The sequence below is a fragment of the Xiphophorus hellerii genome, chromosome 18 (genome assembly GCF_003331165.1).
Source record: "Xiphophorus hellerii strain 12219 chromosome 18, Xiphophorus_hellerii-4.1, whole genome shotgun sequence".
Taxonomy (NCBI): Eukaryota; Metazoa; Chordata; class Actinopteri; order Cyprinodontiformes; family Poeciliidae; genus Xiphophorus; species Xiphophorus hellerii.
This window is the reverse complement of record NC_045689.1, coordinates 7,427,197-7,450,625: the sequence shown is the minus strand read 5'-3', so window position 1 is coordinate 7,450,625 and position 23,429 is coordinate 7,427,197. Positions and strand designations below refer to the sequence as shown.

The 23,429-nt window shown below is 36.3% G+C and overlaps 2 protein-coding genes across 2 annotated transcripts; both read left to right on the top strand.

The window, feature by feature from the left end:
- Positions 1-714: 714 nt before the first annotated feature.
- trpc6b (transient receptor potential cation channel, subfamily C, member 6b) lies at positions 715-9,650 on the top strand. Its single transcript, XM_032546102.1, is given in 16 exon segments — positions 715-1,249; positions 1,405-1,499; positions 3,510-3,702; positions 3,704-3,946; positions 3,948-4,280; positions 4,366-4,551; positions 4,973-5,137; positions 5,262-5,478; positions 6,126-6,344; positions 6,541-6,805; positions 6,875-7,070; positions 7,351-7,452; positions 7,454-7,552; positions 7,734-7,790; positions 8,729-8,804; positions 8,902-9,650. Coding segments are annotated over 15 exon segments (2,553 nt in total). The 5' UTR covers positions 715-1,249; positions 1,405-1,449; the 3' UTR covers positions 9,054-9,650.
- A 120-nt stretch (positions 9,651-9,770) lies between these two features.
- pgr (progesterone receptor) lies at positions 9,771-23,203 on the top strand. Its single transcript, XM_032546103.1, is given in 10 exon segments — positions 9,771-13,591; positions 14,747-14,825; positions 14,827-14,857; positions 17,343-17,459; positions 18,428-18,606; positions 18,608-18,734; positions 19,006-19,150; positions 20,593-20,723; positions 21,013-21,170; positions 21,256-23,203. Coding segments are annotated over 10 exon segments (1,917 nt in total). The 5' UTR covers positions 9,771-12,800; the 3' UTR covers positions 21,415-23,203.
- The last annotated feature ends 226 nt before the right edge of the window (positions 23,204-23,429 follow it).

The window sequence follows — 23,429 nt, the reverse complement described above, 5'->3', positions numbered from 1 at the left end:
TTTGAAACAGGAATGTCCTATTACAGCTGATAATATAGCTGTATTATCTTATAGTGTTGAATGTAGATGATCAATCTGTGGGACTGTATTGTTGGGTCTGGTATGGATCATGACATTTCTTACATTTTCCTAAATTTTGTGTTTTTTCATTAGCTTTAAGCCATAACTATTGATTTCAAAATTAATAAACACTGGAAATAAGTTATGTATAAGCCATTTTTAAAGCCTACAATAAATACATTTATAAATACATGTCTATACTTATTTTTGTAAGTAGAACATTTACGTTGACGAATCTCTGTATTATGTGTTTTGGCTTTTAGCAGCATACTAAATCTCCTGAAAAAAAAAAAAAATCTTTTATGGGTTTTTGTTTTGGTGTGTGATAATTTTAAGGTATCCCCATTTGGTTCCTCCTTAAAAGAATACTTTCTGGAGACACCACTGTGCTTTGTGATTTTAAGTACTCAACATAAAAATGACACTTCCTAGTTGGGTGTCTGTACCCTATCACCATCTATGAATAAAATACTGGAAAGAGTAGTATTTGTGTTTACTTGCTGACCCCCATTGAGAAGCTTTGATTTAATGTTTCCAAGTACTTTCAGCCAGTCTATATATACACTCTTTCTACACTGGTGGAGCTGATTGCTTTCATTGCTTAGTTTGAAAGCTTAGGTGTGTCGGTAGCCTTTTACCTTTTATTTTTGAGTGCATCAGGAGTTAAGAGGATTTGGGAAAATCCGCTTTTCCATTCGTTTGCTGTCCTCAGAACATGGGGTAGCATTTTAGGACATTGCACCAGCTGTATTCACACACTCAGGCAGACTTCCATCTAAAACCAGAGGTGGATCAAAATCTGGCTAGTTAGATGCATTTAATCTAAGTTAAGTGCATAGTTTTACTTCAATTTTGATAAAATCCTCTTTTACTTCAAAAACCCACCGCCCTATTTCGCTTTGCAGAGGCTTAAAGGGGCATTTATTGAAAATAAAGGACAGGGAATAATCCTGATGTAGGACACACCTATAAATCTGCTCAAAACCCGCCCACTAGGCTCACAAACACAAGCACTATGAGAACTGCAGGTATTTGGCACACTGTGACAGTCTAACTGGTGATACTGAAGAAAACCTGAGGCAGTTCCTCCTCAAGGTCCAGCTGGCCATGTCTGGATACAATTTTGCTCTTATATGAATTTCATATATAAATGATGTGAAGGTTATTTAGTGGATCAGGCTTTTCCAAGGTGAGTGGAACATCCTGTTGGATTATTTCAATAGATTAATCCTTCATTTTTCTTTTTACTCCACAAAGTCTCCCCAATCTTGTTATCTAGCACAATATTAATGCACTTATGTTATATCTAACAGTGCATATATTTAGTTTTATTTCCTTTTACAGTCAGAGTCATCATATCCTGACAAACATCTCTGGAATCCTGTCATCATGATAAAACGCAGCAGGACTCTCACTTTGAGGCAGTCTCAAAAATCCAGGCAAGTACCTTTCTCTGTTTTATAGGAATCAACACAGATTTTCATCCAATCTTATGAGATATTTTTTTGATTATGAAGATTTTATTTAATTTTAGGGTTTAGGACTACCTTACCTGAATCATGGGCAGCATTTTTATCTTAGATTTTTCTCAGGGATGTACCTAAAACCAGACAAGAAGAAACACTATTTAGCAGTACAATAAAATGATTAATATGTATTTCTTGCATGCACATGATGTTGCTTAATGGCACAGAATAAAGTTAACACTAATTATTACTAAATAAAGAGGTGCTGTTCTCGTTTGTACATCTGCAGCAATTGTGCTGAAGCAATTAGCTCCAGAGATAACCATGTTATTTAAATGCAATTTAATGAACAGGGTCATTTTAGTCATTTGACAGTAGCACAAGATAAGGATTAGTGTTGAAAATAGCCACTGATTGCTGTATAAAATTTAAAAAAATCTGCCGTGTCAAAAAAATACATAATTTCTCTTCTATATTACAGAAAAGTAAATGGCTAATACAATTATTCTAAGTTGTAGAACCTTCACATTTCTTGTGAAAAGAAAAAAGCCTCAAAGAGAGACAAATACGTAAACATAAATACAATGCTTTTTATCTGTTGCTATTTTTGTAATTGAAGTGTTATACTGTTAGTTTAAAATAGGTTTTTATAATTTATTTGTTTTAAATGTTGACTTCTAAATGCCTAACAAGAGACTGGGTTTGCATATTAGCCTCCAGCTAGAAGGCCTATAGTCAGGACAATTCTTTTAAAGGTAACAATGCTTTATGATTTGTCCTGGATCAAATAAATCTAAAATAAATAAATGTCTCTTTCACTTGGAGAGGATTATAATATTATCCCGTCAGATGAAAGAGCAGACGATGAACCTGTGGGTGGCATCACACATGTAAACCTGGTGTGAGTAATAATAACAAGACCTAACTGAGGTCCAATCTCAGCCTTCCAACAAACGCAGGCTGAGATGAAACTAATATTTTATCCCTTAATTGTGGAATTATAACCACAATCTTCAACATATTTATTGGAATTTTCATGTGTTATACTAATGTAAAGAATTGTGTATAAAAAAATGGGCCTTTCCCATAGATCTAATTAACAAATATCCTACAGTATAAACAACTGTTTTGGTTAGATCTCAGAAGTTTATTAGAAAACAGAGATGGGATGTTGTTTCATAATCTTGCCCGACTTTATTGCTGACCTTTCTGAGGTGTACCTTTGTTCTTCTGATGGTGTTTTTTCTCCAATGAGCATCTCACAGGGTTTTGTTTGATCCACCATGCAGAGATGGAAAGAGTATGACATAGGCAGAGGCTTCTTTTTTAAATCTTAAACGCAAAATTTGTACTTTTTAAAAAATTTTTTTTTTACAGTTTTCACTTAATTACTGCACTGAATATGTTTTTATTTCAGAAAATTGCCTTTCTGGAGTCTGTATATTACAGTTAAAGATTAACCAATCACTAAATTAGTTGGTGTTTATTTAAAAAATTGGTTCTGATTAATACGATTAATCATTTCAGGTCTAGAGTATTTTGTAGATACGTATAAACTTTTTCTAAAGACTGTCCTAGGTTTTTACAAATAATTCACAAGAAAAACCACACAAATGCCTAAAGGTCAGAAGTTTGATGATACTTAAATAATAAGTATTGGTATTGGTATCAGTTTAGGCAGTATATGTCCCCAGTTGTCTAGTTATCACATCCAAAAAATGTTAAAAGCCTTGCATTATCTTGCTTCTAATTACATCTACATCTTAATTACATCTACATCTACCGCATGCTTTCATTACATTTAATTACATCTAATTACATTAGATGTTACTCTATTATGTAAAATACACATATGACACCTTTGTGTGAAGTGTCGAAATGACAAAATGCTGAGTAGGTATGAAAACTTTGACAAGGCAAGATGCATTCTCTGTCTGCATCTTTTTTACTAAAACCTTCACATGCTTGTTCATCCGTCTTCAGATGGATCAGCGAAAGGAGGGCCTTGATGATGGGGCATGTTGGAGCCAAACATCGGAGACAAACAGCTCGGGGAGCTGGTTACCTGTTCCAAGCTCACCCTTCCTCCTGCGTCTCCATTACTGAGGAGGTGTTCCTAGAAGCTGCGGAGTATGGCAACATTCCCGAAGTGAGGCGGATGCTGGAGGAGCTTCCATCACCTCAACATCAACTGCGTCAACTACATGGGGCAGAACGCACTGCAGCTGGCAGTCGCAAGTGAGCACTTAGAAGTGGTCAAGCTTTTGCTTAAGAGGAAAGAACTTGCAAAAGTGGGGGATGCTTTGCTGTTAGCCATCAGTAAAGGGTACATCCGTATAGTGGAAGCCATTTTAAGCCACGAGGCCTTTGCAGATGGTCAGAGGTTGACGAACAACCCCAGTCATGACGAGACACGGGACTGACTTTTTCTCCTACGATGAGGATGGCACGCGTTTCTCTCATGACATCACTCCTATTATCCTGGCTTCTCAGTGTCACGAGTACGAGATAGTACACATGCTACTTTTGAGGGGGGCCCATATAGAGCGTCCCCATGACTACTTCTGTCAGTGCAGGGCCTGCATTGAGCAGCAAAGGCTTGACACCTTCTGCCACTCTCAGTCTCGTATCAGTGCTTACAAAGGCCTCGCAAGCCCAGCATATCTTTGCCTTTCGAGTCAGGATCCTGTGATGGCAGCTTTGGAGCTGAGCAATGAGCTCGCAGTTCTGGCCAACACAGAGAAAGAGTTCAAGGTACAAAAATCCAATTCTTGTCACTGTCCGAAGTATAGTTTCTACATACTACGTCTAAAATGAAAATGTAATTTGTCTGTTTCAGAATGACTACAAGAAATTGTCCATGCAGTGTAAAGACTTTGTGGTGGGACTCTTGGATTTGTGTCGGAACACGGAGGAAGTGGAAGCGGTCCTGAATGGTGACATGGAATCCTTTGCTAACACAGCAACCTCTGCCAAACTGAACCTGATCAGGTTAAAGCTGGCAATAAAATATGAAGTTAAAAAGGTAAATCATTTTCAAGCCTCCAATTTATTTTTCACTTCTATTTTCAACCTCATGAGCCAATTGACACAGTGTCTTCAAATTTCATTTTGTCTTGTTGCAACACAAAGACATGTATAATTGTGAAGTGTGAGGAAATGTGATGAGGTTTTCAACATTTTCACAAATAAACATCTGAAAAGTGTGGTGTGCATTTTTTAGCCACCCTACATCAAAACTGTACTTTGTGTGCTTTGCACATCTAGCGATTGAGCCTTCCCCACTCTTCCTCACATAACAACTCAGATTCAGTCAGAGTGGTTGGAAAGTGCCAGTAGGGATGGGAAAAAAATCAATCACAATAGTGATGTGCTTTTTTGTGCTAATTTCTTTTATCTCTAAGAAATGCATGGATCAACATAAACATTTGCCTCATTTTTTGCAGTTTGTGGCCCATCCAAACTGCCAGCAGCATCTTCGATCAATCTGGTATGAGAACCTGACTGGACTGCATCAGCAAACAGTTGCAGTTAAAGTTCTTTTTGTCTTCGGTGTAGCTGTTGGGTTACCTGTCCTAGCTTTTATTTACTGGATAGCACCATCAAGTAAGGTTAGTTGCTAACCCTATTACACATTATTATAACTCGGAGAATTTATAGTATTTTTTAAAAATAAGAAATATTTACAGCTTATGTTGTAAATTGATGCTTCTCAAAATGATATTTTTATTGCAGTTGGGGAAACTCATGCGTGGACCCTTCCTGAAGTTTGTGGCTCATGCAGCTTCCTTCATCATATTCCTCTGTTTGCTGGTTCTAAACGCAGCGGACCGCTTCGCAGGAACATCACTGCTGCCGAACATGACCACCCACGATTATCCCTCACAGGTTTTCCGGATGAAGACCACCCGTTTCACCTGGATGGAGATTCTTATCATTTTCTGGGTTATAGGTATTGTTTAGACACATTTTACCTGACGAAATGTGTCTAAGGTTACTGGTTAAGGTTACAGTAACTGCCTATCAGAATTAAAAACATTAGATTAGCTTACAAGTACAAATGTAATACTAGTTGTATCTCCATCAAAATATACAGATGGGCTCAAAGTGTACCATGACTGGTAAAGAATTGTCCTCTAGCAAATACAGAAAATGTATTTTTGGAGCTATCAACAAGCTTCTTGCATTATTTTGTTGATGGAAACAAAAACTGTATTGTTTCTCTGCCTCTTGCTAAGGAAATGAAATATGCATTTTGGTGTAGGCTATGCATCTATTAGATGGCAGAGTTTCTCTAATTAAACTATAATTAGAGAAACTCTGCCATAAGTAAAATGTTTTGCACAAAATCCTTAATTTCCAAATTCGCTATAATTGTATGTTGTTTCAGCATCTTGCCTTAAAAACTTATTTGTGTTAAAGTACTGAAATCATAAAATAACCACAAAAACTGTTTTTTGCTGCCATATGGCTTGTTTTCATCAAATGTTTTAATGGTATACATTCTACTGTTTCAGGATGAATTCCCTATTGTGCTTTATTGTTTTGTTCATTGTCACTCTCAGCACAACAAATCATGATTTGTTCCCCCCCCTACAGGTAAGATATGGGAAGAATGTAAAGATATCTGGTCACAGGACATCCAGGAATACATCTTAGAACCATGGAACCTTCTGGACTTTAGTATTTTGGCCATTTTTATGACCTCTTTCATTGCAAGATTAATGGCTTTCTGGCACGCACATTCTGCACAGTGCTACATTGACAAGCATCCATTCAACATGACCTTGCCTTCTGAGGTACAATATTTTCAGCTGGGTAAGTATACATCCAAAATTGTAAACATTTAGATATTGTGTTGTAATTTAATATACTGTATAATAAACCATTGAATTCTTGGGGGCTACTATGGCTTTCATTAGTTTCCTTTTCTTACAGCTATAGTAAAATAGATAGGATGAATGTTTACATCACCTAAGCTTCTCTAGGTAACACCATCTTTATATATTTTCAGCAAGAATTCACTGGATGCCCTCAGACCCTCAGCTTATCTCCGAAGGTCTCTATGCGATTGCCATTGTTCTGAGTTTTTCCCGCATTGCGTACATCCTGCCTGCCAACGAGAGGTTTGGGCCGTTGCAGATCTCTCTGGGAAGAACGGTGAAAGACATTTTCCAGTTCATGGTGATTTTCATAACGGTGTTTGTCGCTTTCATGGTGGGAATGTTCGATCTATACTCATACTACCTTGGAGCCAAACACAACGTTGCCTTTACAACGTAAGTGCAACACACTTACAGGCTGCGACAATAGTTTGTATATTATTATTGATTTCTCTCTTCCTCCAGGGTTGAAGAAAGTTTTAAAACATTATTCTGGGCCATCTTCGGACTGTCAGAAGTAAAATCTGTGGTATTAAACATCAACCATAAGTTCATTGAGAACATAGGCTATGTTCTGTATGGGGTGTACAACATCATCATGGTGATTGTTCTGCTGAACATGCTCATAGCCATGTTCAACAACTCCTTCCAGGAAATCGAGGTATGACTCAAACACAACATGTTTTTTTAAGGTTTTATTGGCTCTAACAGCCGTTATTTGAAAGTGGTTAGTAAAGTAGGTAATAAGAGACGGGGAAAGCATGTGGTTGTGCTGTACCCCTGTGACACTACACGACCCCAAACATGTTTTAATTACTGCTTGATTTTGTCTTTCATGAGTTATCGTGGAATACAATCCATTCCCTTTTGAAATTTTTATCTGTCCTTCATGGTTTTTTTATTTCTAACCTCTGAGTGCCCTCTCTTATCTGATACTTCAGGATGATGCTGACGTGGAGTGGAAATTTGCCCGAGCCAAGCTGTGGTTTTCCTACTTTGAGCATGGCAGCACTCTGCCTGTACCCTTCAACCTCGTACCCAGTCCCCAAATCTGTGGTGTCCTTCCTACTCGGGATAAAGACATTGATTGGATCTTCAAGAAAAAGCAAAGAGAATTCAAACAATGACATGGATCTTAAAAATGTAAGACATCTTCTACAAAATGACATACTTCATACCTGACCTTAGAGAAATCTAAATTTGCCTAATGTCCCATTGTACCCTGGTTTTGCTCTGGGTTTATAGATGTTACAAAGTTCTATAAATGCAATTAAAGTGCAATAAAAGTCTTATTTTCTGCTTTTCATTCTTACTGATACTACAGTTAAGGGAACACGGAGGACTGAAGGAGGACTCATCTGTTCAACCTACGCGTCATCAAGTAAAGCATTTTTCATTGCCTGACTACAGATGGTCATTTCTTATCTACACATTTGATATTTTGCACACATACATGAAGAATAAGCTCAGCATCTAATTTTCTGAATATTAGTGTGTTTCCTAACAAACTTCATAAAACAGCATCCACATTTCTTGGTAGAAAGATGTGTAGAAAGTCTCAAAAGTATAATATTTTATTGTAGTAATATAAACTAAAACTGTGTTTTCAACAAATTCATCCTCTAACAATTCTCCTAAAAAAATATAAAGGAAGCAGTTTTGCAATTTACACTTTACATTTTTAGGCTATCGGAGCATCTGGCAACTTTTCAACAGTAAGCCATAACTATTTTTCTGGGGAATAAATATGCGATACAGAAATTCATTTATCCTGGCCTTTATTCAAAATGTGCCATTCAGATGAAACTGAGGAATATTATGTGAATTTATTGTGTGAATAATATTGTGTCACAAACATCCTATGCTCACTGCTGTGTATGGTGGAGGATCTGACATGGTGTGGGCCGTTTTCCATCCCAGAACCCATGGGAATCTTGTTGGATTGGAGGGCAATCTGAAACTCTATACCAGGAAACTTAATGAAAATGTTGCAGTACTCATAACGTTAAGGAAAAGTTTATTTCTTAACAAGATTTTCCACCTGAATAAGAGAACTCAAGTTAAATGTTAGATTCAAAAAAGAATCAATGTTATATTTGCTACTGTACAAAAAAAAAAACTGTCTTTTTACACAACTTTACCATATGTTTGAAAAGGGGCGCACATCTGAATCAACCAATGTTTCAAATACATACATTGAGTTTTTTTTAATTAAGCATGTTTATCAAATCAAATGGAAAATTACATGTTTTCACCCCAACCATCTTTCTGTTTAAACAAGTTGATGTAATACTTGAATAATTTTTTACTTTTTTGCAGAAAGTAATGAACTGCCTCATCAAAAGATACATATTTAAAGCACAGAGAGATAAAGATAACGACGAAGTGAACGAAGGTACGTTTCCTGGAAACACTGTTGTTTTTTTTTTTTTTATCTCTAGATCATGGAATTGCCAAAAAGTGAATAAATACATAACTTACTTGACCCAAAGGTGAATTGAGAGAGATCAAACAGGACATCTCGAGCCTTCGGTATGAGCTGCTGGAAAGAGGGAACCATGATTTAAACACACTGGCCGATCTTGTCAGGCAGCTGGGAGAGGTTGTGCAGAAAGAAGAGCAGAGAGCGGATGTCATTTCTTAAAAACATGTATATAATAGAAACAGATAAGTTGTACATAATGCAGTCTCATATATTTGTTGCACAGGTAAGTTTTTAAAACTACAGTGTTCAGTTCTATTTTCTAAAGAGGCACATGAATTACTGTTTGGCTTAAATATGACCATTTTATCCGGAAACTTCATCTTCTTCAGCTGTATCTGTTCAGTTAACCACATGGTGGCACTAAGGTAGTGTATTTTCCCTTTGTTGGGTTTGGGTGTGTGGCTGTTAACAAATAATAACTGTACAGATGCAATTTTGTGTTCCATTTTTGGTAAAGTCTTGTAAACAAGTGAGGTGTTCATGCAAGGAAATTAGTTTGATTATGTCTGTTTGGGCTGCAATTCATGCAATCCAGAAGTAAGAACAAAGCTTTTTGGCAATAATTACTCTTTAATTTTTCCATTTAGTATAACTGTAAAAGTTAATGAGCTTTGGCTCGATGTTTAGAGGAGTCATTACACTTTAAAATTGTACTGCAATAAAGTGAAGGTTTACCTGAGCATGCTGTTTAATGAATGTCATAATCATCAATGTTGGTTACCTTCGCTTCCTGGAATAAAGATGGGTTATGTTTTCTTTCTTTTTTTAACTATTAAAACAGATGCTGTTTTCCAATACAGATTTTTTTTTTCTTGTAACCAAGGTAAATAACTAAGAACAGCAGACAACAGGCTGCTTCTTTAACAAGAATGCAAACTACAAGCATAGTTTAGCTTCAAAGCTATACAGAGAAAAACTTAAATGGATTGTTTTATAAAAGCCAAAGATAAAAATAATAAACAATAATGTTGTGAATTGTAAAGGTAAAAAATACGTAACTGACCTATATTAGCGGCAGAAGTTAATCCAAAATGAGACATTTTCAGAAGAAAGCCTGATAAGAAAAGCTAGGCTATCACAACATCCGAAGAGTGCATGTTGCAGATATGAATGTGTCATTGTTATCCAAGAATTATGTAGGCCACTGCATGAGAATCCCCTCGGATGCCGTCTAAAACATGACGCAGGAGATAGGGCCAAGGACTGCGTGTACATCATGAGCACATGCATCAGCAACAGTCAGACTGAACTGATTAACTTGAATAGTAAAACCCTCTTCTGCTATCTTACTAGGGTAACAGAAAAATAAATTAGATGAGTGAAATGAGATAAAGAAGGACTAGAATACATTTCCCCTAAGAAATGTATGACAAACAGAAAAACAAAATCATCAATATATCTCTAATATTAAAATCAGTTAAAAGTCTTTTGCTTTAAGCAACATTGAAGAAATGTGAATGCAAGAAGGAAGCATCTAATGACAAACTGAAGAGTGAGTTTTACAGTTTTAAGTGAATAAACGCCCCAGTACATGTATATCATTTTAAAAATAATGCAAATCAGAAGTTTGCAGTTGCACATCATAATCAGGAATGAAATTTGGGGATTTTGATTATGTATTGGAACCTTTTATTCAGATCGGTACAAACAGGATACAAATTTAATGCATGTTTCGGGTAACTGTGACCATCAAAAACTTCTGACTGGATACTTAAGCCTCTCTAATCAGAAATGTAAGAGTTTTGGTAGATTTCCTGGTTGAAACAGGGCTTTTAAGGAAATATCATACAATTTAAACAAGGTACAGGTCCAGCATAGGCCAGAATATTAATGTTGGCCTGTTTTACTAACTTTAAAACCAGTTTTGATTGCGCAACACTCTTAACACCTGATTGTGACCACTTATTGACCATATAGGGATCGATTTGACATGAACTTTATGAAGGTGTCCACACACATTGTGTAAGAACCACTGACAGCACAACCTTTCCTCACCATTGTGCTGCCAGTACCATGTTTGTGAGTAGATAACTGTTTTTTGGTTTCAAAGCCTCACCTTGAGTTCTTTTCGGCCTTAATAGTTCTTGTGTTGTCATTGAACATCCTAACCAATTTAATCTCATCAAAGGTAATAGTTTTGCTCTGATGGTTGAAACATGTAGCCCTTTCCTACTAGCATCCAAAACCTTAGCTCAACTTGGCTCAACTCTACTCTACATAGTTGTTACAATTGATAATATCTTTAATGAGGAGAGTACTCTTGTAGTTAGGATTTCCAGAGTCCACAAAGTAGCATGAGAAACCGCAAACAATGTCTATGGGCCATTGCCATGTTGAAATTCTGACTTCTTAAAGCTGAAGTATGTAACTTTTACAAAAACATTTCTTTTCCAAATTTGTTAACATTGTCGCCATGTCATGACAGTATGACACATAATTTGTGAAAAGATTGAGCGTCTCCAACTCCTCCCTGAGCTACTACTATTGTCCTCTATAGAAATTTACAGCTCACAGTCAAGAACAACCAATCAGAGCCAGGAGGAGAGTCTTAGTGCTATCAATCAATGCTTCTCAATGTGCTAATAGCAGAGAAAAACTGTTTATCTGCCATCATCAGTGGCCATGCTAACGACCTTTAGCATTTGTGGCAGGCTATGTTGTGGTGAACCAGCTGTTGCATAGCAGAGAGCAAGGGGGAAGAGGTGAACATGAGTGACTGACAGTGCTAAGACCGCTAAGATTATACTTTACTTTTATCAAATATGCAAAAAGCATTCTTTCTAATAAAAGTTACATACTGCAGCTCCCCAGCACCTATCCCTTCATCCCTACCTTGTTCTCACCTCCCATTAATTAATCATTGTTCCATCTGGGAGGGGTGGCGGGTACTAACCAGACTTCAGAAAAGTTATTGAAGGCTGGACTCCCACACTGAGTTTTCACCCAAGGCTCCATTCATTTAGCTCCCATATGACTCATCTCCTCATTTGTCCATCCACCAGACTCCTTCTTTTTTTAAGTCTTTACATTCATGTGGCGTGGTCCTTGCTAGTAAAAACTCAGTTATAAGCAGATAAATCAGGCTGAAAGTAAACCTTTGGAATTGCCTTCACCTTAATCCTAAATAAAATATGAACTCTCTCTGCAGCTTGTAAAGGGAAATCCAGCCAAATGATACTTTGAGATGTTTATTTATGTTGGAGCCTGTGTGGATCATTTTTGAGCCAGTGAGCATTACTGCAAATTTCTAATAAATTTGAACTTGTAAATATTTTTTGACATAAAAATTCTTTAAGTTGGAAAATTATCCCCCCTGTAAAAATGGTAGGATGATCTGTTTAAACATTATCCTGTTTTTTTTTTTTTCTCACCCAGATGCTGTGACTGTCTTTATTTATAATCATGTCACATCTTTCTGCTGCATCCTGTTACACTTTTTCCTGATCTGTAGGGCGGAGACTAATGGCCCTTGACATTGAAAGTCTCCTGAAAGAAATGCCACTTTTTAGCTCTCCTGTTAAGGTACGAGGACTGCACTCTTTACAAACCTCTGGATCTTTTTTTCCCAATTTGGTAAGTCCTGTGGACAACCGGATCATTATAGGAAACATTAGAAATGACACCAACGTCAAGAAAAAGGATATGTTGTTTTTGTCAATCTACTGTGCTTCATTTTTGTGAACAGAATATAAACGCGATCTAATTTACAGTACACTTTTTTTTAAATCTTGCAAACAAGTGGAAGAAACTTTTAGAGAGCCTTTGGTTCATGTGAAAGGCAACTTCACAGGCAGGGAGGAGGATTATAGGAAGGTCTCTGAGTTGCTTCTTATCACGCTGTAACATCCAGCCTGCTGGCGCACTCAAGACGCTTCTTCGAGCTTCAGAGGGAAGAAAGGAAAACTCATGGAAAACAAAATGCACGGAAAGATGAGTGCCATCAGCACCACTTCGATCGCTGATTCAACTGATTCGAAAGTAAGCGACTTGACTGATGCTGGATACAGCAGGTCTGTCAAAGTGGTCGCGCGTAATTTGGGAAATCTAGACCCTTTAATTCATGGCTTAAATTCGAGTGGGGACTGCTCGGTTTATAAGGACTGCAATTCTATTGAGGCGTCAGTTTCTGCAAAACAGTCTTATGACAGCAACAGTGACTATATAAAGTCTGGTTGTGTTCCCTGGGAAGAATTAGTTAAACTTCATAGGTCCAGCGCATCTCTGTCGGAAAGTGCCGCAAATCTAAGCCTGTCCTCCACACCTGGGGCTTGTAAGTTCATTAAAGACGAAAAGGAGCCCGCTGTGATTATGGACACCCCCTGTCCGAAGTTTGACACATCATCTGAGATTCGCACTCTCGACACCTGCTGCGAAACCGACAGCAAGCAACACCTGGGGCTCGAAGTAATTCCCCGGCCACGGATGGAGGGCTCTCCTACCTTTCTTATAGAGCTGACCAAGCCAGAGCAGCTGGGGAACTCCGGAAGGACCGACTCCAGGTGTGCTGTGTCCGCCCATTCCCCCGCGCCTCACACCACTTCACGTTGGCAGATCCAAACCCCTAGTTCTGAGCCTCCGTACTGGCTCCACACCGCAGCTATGACCGAGACGGACGCCTTTCCAGCCAGCAGCTACGAAGGGATTCAGAACCACATCCAGACCCAGAGGAACCCTTCACCTTTCTCCACCTTTCCAGGGTAATACATTTTCTAATGTAGCGTTACTGTTTCTTTTGGTTGTTTTTGTTTTTTTTATATTCAGTGATAAATAGTTTAGTGTGACAAGTAGTGAAAAGGGAAGAATACCCCCAACTTTGAAACTTATTCTTTATTTCATTATATTATTATTCAAAATAAAATTTCATTCATATCTGGAGTCAAAAATACAATCCAGAAATTATTTTTCAAATATGTTTTTATACACAAGTTAAGAAAAACTTAAAATATGCTTTTGATAGATTCAAAATATAAAGTTTTGAATACGGTCTATATGGAATCCAAGTGTATTTGTTTCTGTATTCATTTATTTATTTTCTATTTCTGTACTGATTTAGAATTACTTATCAAACTCACCCTAACATTCGATTGGTAAACTTGCTCTGTAATGTCCAATCATCTTAACGTTAAGAATATTAGTCCCGCGCACTGACTGATACAAAATACCGACAGACAAGTCGATGACGTTTCAACTTAATTAAATAAAATTAATACCAAATATTTATATGTAGGCTACTTCTAGAAAAAAACATGAACACATTGATTTCGTTTCATGTTTAAATATTTACTAATGTGTTTAAAGAATTAGCAAAAATGCTACTATTAATTCATGTACAGTATTTATCTGTTTTATTTACAGTTAACAATATATTGAATACATTAAAAACATATCAATATTTTTAAACATGTTGACGTATAAAACATCAACAGTAAACATTAGAATATTGAAACTAATTCATTTTATTATATAATTTCCAATTTTACTTAACTTGAATAAATAAACTATCACTAGTAAAAAAGACTAACATCTAATTGATTAATTCGCCCAGCAACTTGGCTGGCAAATCATCATAGTCATATTTGCTCCACCTACTGACTTTGCAGGATAAGGCAGGGAGAATGAAGAAATAAATACTTAAATAGGTACATATGCTTTTAACAATGATTAAAATACTCAATGATTTTCAGACTTTATCACATTATCTAGCCATTGAAATTGTTTGTAATCAATTGTATATATTGAGATTTTTTTTTTTTAAATTATCACATATATACATTTTACTCCTTATTTGTAGCAGTTTTGGCCCTTGATATGTTCAAATCTCCATCAAAAATCTTATTTGGTCTATTTTCTAGGATGCAGCCTCAGAGAATGTGTGTTATCTGTGGTGATGAAGCATCTGGCTGCCACTATGGAGTCCTAACGTGTGGGAGCTTGTAAAGTATTTTTCAAAAGGGCAGTAGAAGGTGAGCAACAAATCCAAATGTCTGGCTGCCAGATCTGTTTAAGTGCATGATTTAAGTTTGCGTTACTTTACTTGTTTTGGTTTCCATTCTCTAAGATGTTGATCCCTCCAGACATCACTCTTACATGTTTTATTGGGATTATCCTGAAGGGGAAAAGGGTGGGCTGTAAAATGTTGCACAGTTTAAGTACTTCAGAATGTTCTCTTAATTCAGAAAGTCCTTTAAGAAATTGAAAACCAAATGCTTTTAGTAACATTGAAAAACTACAAAATGATCTATAAATTCTGATGTGATATTGTGGTTAAATGGTATTTCTGTGAGATTTTCACATTAATTAAGACTAATGTGATACTATAACTCTAATATGCTGATCTCAACAAGCAACAGCCTGTTGCTGAAGACACATTTTTAAAAAAATACAAATTTTTTAGAAAAACATATGGAAGTAACTCATTAAAAATCATTATGTGAATGTTTTTAAACTAAAATCAACCAGGAAGTAATCTGCTAGTTACTGCTATTCCTAACATTAAACACAGTTTACTTTTTACCCATACAGATTACCTTTAAGATTGTTGTTTTTCCCACCATTACTTCTTAGATTTCTTGACCTACTTTTAACCATATTTACAAAATGATAGTGATGTCATTTGGTAACACTATTATCTTTGAAGGCTACTCTATATTCAAATATTTAGCAAGTGAAACTGCTTTGGCTATATAGGACTCTTGGAATGATACCAAGCACATGACGCAATCTAAAATAACCTCATTAAAAGATTATCAATTCATTTTACTTTGTGAGAAATGTTTAAATTTGTTCTTTGAGAGTGTTATCTAAATCTCTTTATTGTCATAAGTTTGACACTGATCTGACTATGTGAACACATACTACAAACATAAATACTCAAAGTTGTTCCAGGCTGAAATTCATAATAAGGACGGATACAAGATAAAGTTACTACATATAGCCTAACAACTTTAGATAAGTGAACCAATTTTATTTCTTCACATCTATATTTAGAAAAAATAACGAAGCATTTGTTCTTCAATTAGTTTTTAATAAATTTATGTAACATTAAGTTAGTGGCAACTTGATTAAGTAGTCACACATAAAAAAACAACAGCCTAATTTGGATTGTTTCACTAACCCAGTTCTAAATCAGTTAAACAATCTTGCTCTGGGTTGCTTTAACACAAATGTTTTGGTTATGGTTTTGAGCCATCATACTGGGTTTGCTTTTCAACCCAAAAATGGGAAAAAAGTCACAAACATCATGTTGATAAAGCTACACCACAGTTAGAACAGATTACTGACCAGCTAAATATTTGGGTTAAAATAAATGATTTTCTGTTTTAGATTAATTCTATTTTTTAAAATGTTCAGAAACATTCGAACAAGAATGTTACATTGTCTAATAAGTCTTTTAATTACAAACAATGAAATAGTGCATATTAATAATAACGGAATAGGCACATTATTTAGTCGGTGTGAATATTAACTGTATAGCTAGCAATAGCTTATGCTAACTAGAAAGATGCTAACTAGCTAAAACTGGCTTATGCTTGTATTAACTTGTTCTCCAATGTGAACTAGAGTAAAAAATACAAACTACTGACTGTTAAATATTACACAGCATTTCGTTTCACTTACCACTTCTTGTAGTAAGAATTCAAAGTGGCAAGTTCACCCAATGATGATGCTACCTTTAGTCTTTTCTAAAACACAACAAACTGGTTCGCTATTATTGATCCAATGTTTGGTTTAAGCTACCCAACCACTATTCAGACGGCATAAATCAAGCATCTTTTGGTAAGTGATAACTGCTTTAAGAGCCTTCATCATGTTCCATATTTGAGAAGATTTAAAATTTGAAATGCTACAACACTAAAAGTTTTCAAAGAAAATTATTGTAACAATGTTCCAACATATCTTTACTTGGGGCCTGTTAGATGCTTTTTAACCTCTAATGGTCTTTGAGCCATACTCCTTTCATGCTATCCAGGTAGTTTAATTACACATAGCTACATGTAATAAGTTTATTTATTTGATTGTCTTGTAGTCTAAACAACTTGATACTAAGATTTTGACTCAAACAGAAAACCCAGTCATTCACAAACACTTTGCAATCTTCTATGGTAGTTGTTAAAGGTTATTAGAAACAGTATCACTTCGAACAGTGTACACCATGTTCTTCATCTTGGACTTTTTTTGTTATCTTGCAGTGCAAGATATAGTGAGAGCCACTATGTCTCACCATGGCCATGTCACTCTGTTCTCACAGCCTTGCCTCTATTTAATTTGCCTCCTTAGGTCTTTTAGAATGCTGCCTGAGTTTGGAGTGGTTAGTCAAGAGCCCGTTCAATACTGTCCCCCCCCCCCCCTTTCATCCATCATTTACCACCCATGGTTCCCTATATATTTAGAAACCAAGCACTGTCAAAATTGGTTGTACTGTCTGTCTGTGCCCATTCCCCTCAACAGGCCATCACAGCTATCTCTGCGCTGGGCGAAATGATTGCATTGTGGACAAAATTCGGAGAAAAAATTGCCCTGCATGTCGCCTCAGAAAGTGTTATCAAGCAGGAATGATGCTTGGAGGTAGGATTTCATTGTATTTGTTATCAAACCGCTACCACACCTCCATATTAGTCATTTCTTTGTGTAGCAAGCACCATGTCTCAATCTTTTGTTCAAGCTTGATTCTTCACAAAAGACCAATTCTATTGTAAGCTTTAGGTTTATGTCAATACCTAAATTAGAACTCAGAAGTGTACACAACCCTGTTAAAATTGCAAGATTTTGAGTCTTAAAAAATTGAGAGTAAGATCAATTATTTTAAAACTTTGTTGACAATTTTTTGGTTCATTTTCAAAGTTTAGTCTTTGGGACTACATCAGCCTTCCACATCTTGCCCTGGCAAAGTTCTCAAACTGTCTTGCCATCTTTGGGTTTCCTACCAATACGTCTTCAGATGTAGTTCCAAAACTAATTTTCTTAAGATGAAGCCATTATTTTGGTGATTTTGATGCATCTCTGATGACGATGATGCTGAAAACTGAATCACTTTTCATCTTCTAGAAGATCTAGTTTCATCTAATGACAAAAATTAACCCCAGATCATAATGTTACTACCATCATTCGTCACTGTAGGCATGGTACATTATGTCAAAAGTATAGTCATCTCAATATTAGTATTGCACAGTATTATGATTATCACAAATCTCACAAAAGTAGAATATTTCAAATGCTTGAAATATTGTACTTTTTTCTAATACAACATATTCCAAGAGTCACAAGTTTAAACTTTGCATTCTAATCCAATGTTCAGCCTGCTGGATGGAATCTCCCTGCAGCAGTACTTGACAGATTACATGTAGATTTACAGCCAATTAATATCATTATCAGGATAGATCATTATCACAATGTTTACAAATAATATCACCACTGCATAATTTTTCTAATATTGTACTGGATTATTTTTTTTAATATTCAAGAATTTTTCAAATTAATTTGTGTGATTTTTACTTCCTTATTAGATTTGATAAAGCTTTATATTTGTATCACAGGCAGGAAACTGAAGCGCTTTGGAGCCTTGAAGCCTTAGGCTTGGCCCCGTCCCTGATGTTCCAGTCCCATTTGGCCATGTCCGGAGATGGCCAGGCCCTTGACCTCCATGTCTTGTGTACCAGGCATCCATGAGCTTCAGCTTTCTCAACAAATAATTAACATCCTGGAAAACATCGAGCCCTGAGATTGTGTACTCTGGTTACGACAACTTACAACCTGAAGTTCCCCATCTTCTGCTCAATAGTCTCAACAGGCTGTGCGAGAAACAGCTACTGTGGATTGTCAAGTGGTCCAAGTCCCTGCCAGGTAACAGCTCTCTGCATGTAAGGGTTGCCACTTTTGTTGTCATAGGGATCGCTCTGGGAGGCCTTGCTAAAGGTCTCAACCTTTAGTGATTCACATTAGTCACAAGACGTGTTCAACTCTTATCTCAAAGAGAACAACAAAACATGAAAACCAATGCCCTGCAGTGATGATTCACTTATGAATCACGTTGCATCAAATTAAGAGGTAGGAGAAAAGTTGTCAAAATTAGGTATTTTAATGTTTTTTGACTTTGTTCTACTTTTTTTCTAAGGTTTTCGAAATCTTCACATCAACGATCAGATGACTCTAATTCAGTACTCATGGATGAACCTGATGGTGTTCTCTCTTGGGTGGCGCTCTTTTCAGAATGTCACCAGCGAATATTTATACTTTGCGCCTGATCTGATTCTTAGCCAGTAAGTAAATATCTCAGTGCCTTGAAAAAGTCTGACATTTTTGATTTTATATGAACAAACTGCAGTGAAACAATATGCTATCAGAAGTCAGCTAGTAAGCAAATCCACCAATTTATGATTTATTTGCAGTGTAAATATAGCTTATCTGTAAAAGTCTCTGAGGTTTGGCAAAGAACATTATTTAAAAAAGAGCCCAGGAAGACCAAGAAACATAGCAAAAAAACAGATGGCTATTTAGGGTATCAGAGCTGCAGTTAAGAGGCAGATAGTAACTATGGCAGATCTGCAGAGATCCACTAGCCAGGCCATTGTCTTCCTACCCAATTCCGGTTGATTCCCATCTACCTTCAGTTTTACATCTGGGTTTTCTCCCATTGAGCTGGATTTCTCTGGAGGAATTTTAACCAGGCCAAACAGTGAAAAAAGTGGAGTTGTGAACAATGAAGCCAATTTTCTGTTCTGTTTTAGAATTCTAGTCTGTCTATGGTTGTTGTTTGGCAATGGCAATGGAGGAAGTGAATGGAGTCATTTGGTCCGTGTTGGCCACACTGCCAAATATTGAATTAACATGAACAGCCATCTTACTTGGCTCTAAACTTCTCTCTTCGCAGTAGGGGATGGTTGTTTACAACACAGCTCATTTCCAATTTAGCGCTGAACTGGCCCATTACATCATGGCAACATAGAAGAAGCAAAGAATGGTTTTTACTAGGCTAGAGATCCTCTACTCAGTGGAGAGAAACTGGATAGGAAACATATTAGTCAAGCATCCAAAATATCTGACTTTCATGGTAGAAAATCCAGAAGAAAGCCACTAGTTAAAAGAAAGTCACCAGACATCTTGTTTGAAGTTTGTCAGAGTAGAAGACAACAAACCAAATGGCAAGATAGAAATTCAACCTTTTGGCCATTAAGACAGACATTATATGGGGCAGAATATCAACAGAGCATATCACCCGAAACACACTATAGCCATGGTGAAACATAGTGGTGGTATCATCATGGTGGACGTATGCTTTTCTTCAGCAAGGATAAGAAATATGCCCAGAGTAATTGGAAAGATCAACAGATATAAATACAACACAGTTCCTGAAGAAAACCTTGCAAAAGCAGAAAAATATTTGAAATTGGTTCAGAGGGACTATGAAGAACGGTTTCATCGAGGTCCAGATCAAAAACAAAACAATAATCTCTGAGAAGATTTAAAAATTTGTCTTCAGTTCTACCCATATCCAGTTTCACTGAGTCAGAGCTATTTACAAAGAATTTTAAACAGCATAAAGATGCATAAAAGTTGGTGTTTGTAACTTGCCAAAAGTTGAAATGCTTTACAGATTCCATGAATAGTATTAAGTCAAAATGTTTAAACAGAGAAAAAAGAATCAATGTAATTTTGAAAAAGGCACTTTAAACTATATTCATTTTTTTTCTTTAATTTTTAGGGAGCAAATGAGGAGATCCCCAATTTATGACCTCTGCCTGGCGATCCAGTTCATTCCTCAGGAGTTTGCCAACCTACAAGTGACCCGTGAGGAATTCCTCTGCATGAAAGCTATAATATTACTCACCACAGGTGGGACCCTTAAAATTGAACAGAACCACTACACAATGTTGCAATTTCAGAAATGTGAAGCTTTGAAGACCAACTACTGTAGAGCTGAACAAAAACAGGAGTGTTTAACAAGATTAGACCTTGAATAGATTAATGTAGCAACTATTGTCAAGTTATTTTTCCTTATCAAACAAAAACATGTTATTCAAGCACATATATTTCCTTTTCCTGAAGCATTTTTAACAATAGATGGTTGCAATTTACAATTTGCATTTAAATTTGACTTCTTGCTTGTCTTATATGCTCTTAGTGCCTCTTGAAGGTCTGAAAAGTCAGGCCGCATTTGAGGAAATGAGACAAAACTACATACGAGAGCTGTCCAGAGCCATTCACATGAAGGAGAAGGGCATGGTGGCCAGCTCCCAGCGGTTCTATCACCTTACCAAACTGATGGACGCCATGCATGATGTAAGGCTCTTTCAGAAAGTACACCTCCAGAGTGTGCGTACTTATTGAGCACCAGAAATGAAAAGAAATGTCTCCTCTCTGACAGATAGTGAAGAAGGTCAACTTGTTCTGTCTGAGCACCTTCATCCAGGCCGACGGCATGAAAGTGGAGTTTCCAGAGATGATGTCAGAAGTCATCGCCTCTCAACTTCCCAAGGTTCTGGCTGGGATGGTGAAACCCCTGTTGTTCCACACAAAGCAGTAATGCAAACATCATGACTCTATGGTGGTGGCCTTTGACTGGATTACTGCTGCAGAATGCTTAATTCTTCAGACGCTGCATTCTGCTGTAGTCAAATGTGTAAACTATGATAAATGCCTCAATATAAGGCAAAATGCTAAAAAAAAAAATGGATTGACATGAATGTAAAGTGCCTACGAAAGCATGAATGTCCTTGATTGTTTAATTTTCAGTTTTTAATCATGTTACAAGAACAAACTTGAATATATTTTATTTAGGTTTTCTGCTAACAAACCAACATAAAACAGTGCAGAATTTTTAAGTTTATAGTTTAGATAAAATAACTATTTTGCTGCCAGGTCAATATCTAAAGTAGGGGGTCACATTTAGCCAAATATTTTTCATCTTTGATTGCTTTCTTTATTACTATTTGAAACAGTGACAGAAAAACCTGAGGGCCATCGGTCATTTTGTCAGATTACAATTCACACTCCTGACCAATTCGTGTAGTAGTAGTAGACGTGTATACGTGCAAAGAACAGCTAATTAAGGCCTTGTCCACATGATTTTCAGTGCATCTGCAAAAGATTTTTGTTGTTTAGGCATGTGCGTTCACATGGATTCAGAGTCTTGTGAGATCACAAACTATGATCTTTGGTGACGTTGAAGCTCCATTTCTCTTTATGACACAAGTAAACATGGCTGGTTTGGTGTTTTTTGTGTCGTTCTACATATTACAGTGCCACCGATTGGCCCGTCATACCTATTACATATTTTTCTGTGGTGTCCTGTCATGTAGGCCCACATATTTTTTTTTTAAGTGTTTCCAAGAAATTATCATGCTCATTCTCCTCATTCAGAGGATTTGTCAACATCTGATCACTTCACTTGGAGAAATGTTCCCTAATTAAAAAAAAACCTGACAGACGTGGCTTGTAATTCCAGTCTCTAGTGTAGCAGCAGAAAACAGATTCAGCTTCCAGATCAACATCAAAATTCCTATGAGAAATCATCTGTTTGAGGTAAATGTGACAATAGTCAGCAGAAATCTCCTTGAAACATTTGACTAAGGACAAGTGAGCAAGCAATTCCGGTCCTTGCAGGACTGTGAGTTCAGGCTAGAGCACATTGTTGGTAATTTAAGAGTCATAATTTAATTTAATTGTTTTTACATATTGGTCCCACAGTCGGTGGTTTTTGTCACAGTGGATGCATTCGTCAGCTTGATATATGATGGAATGATATGGATTGTTCAGCTTGTTCGAGTTGAATATTAGTTAAAATGAGTTGAATGTCCAATAGTCTCTGTGTTTCCTGAATAACAGAATATCTGTATTGATAATGAAATTAACTTAAACACAAACCATCTATTTTTCATCCACGGTTAGATGCCACTTTGTGTTGGTCTATGACATAAAATCACAATAAAATGTATTAAAGGTTGTGGTTGTTACATGATGAAATCTGAAAAGGGTGTAAACAGTTTTGCAAGGCACTGTATCATAAACACAATACAGTGTCTTCCACAAGTATTATTGTTTTTGGTAAAGATGTGTAAAAATAATTTTTTATTTTTAGCCAGTCTTCTGACTAAAACTATTAGAGAAGTTCAGTCATATTGCTATTTTCTTTAAGCAATACCTGATCAACAAGCATTTGCCTTACTTTATCTGTTCTCTTGTCTTTCAAATTTTGGAGAGCAACCATAAAAAATAGGCCTATTTTTCATTTCATATTTAGAACCCAGGAACACAGGTGGGCCTCAAAGCTAATAAAACAAAACCCAGACACTATAATCATCTTAAAAATATTTTAAAAATGTATACATGAATACATCATTTTAAAAGGAAATGATGTATTTTAATCTACATCATTTTAAAAAGGATGCAAAACACATCATTTTAATGCATTTAAATGATGTATTAAGATTTTTTAAATTAATTTAATCAATGTGCTCAAATTAAATAATAGATTTCCAAAAAAAAAAAAAATCTGTGTGAGATTTTAGTGCTACAATAGATAAGTTTTAAAGATTTTTA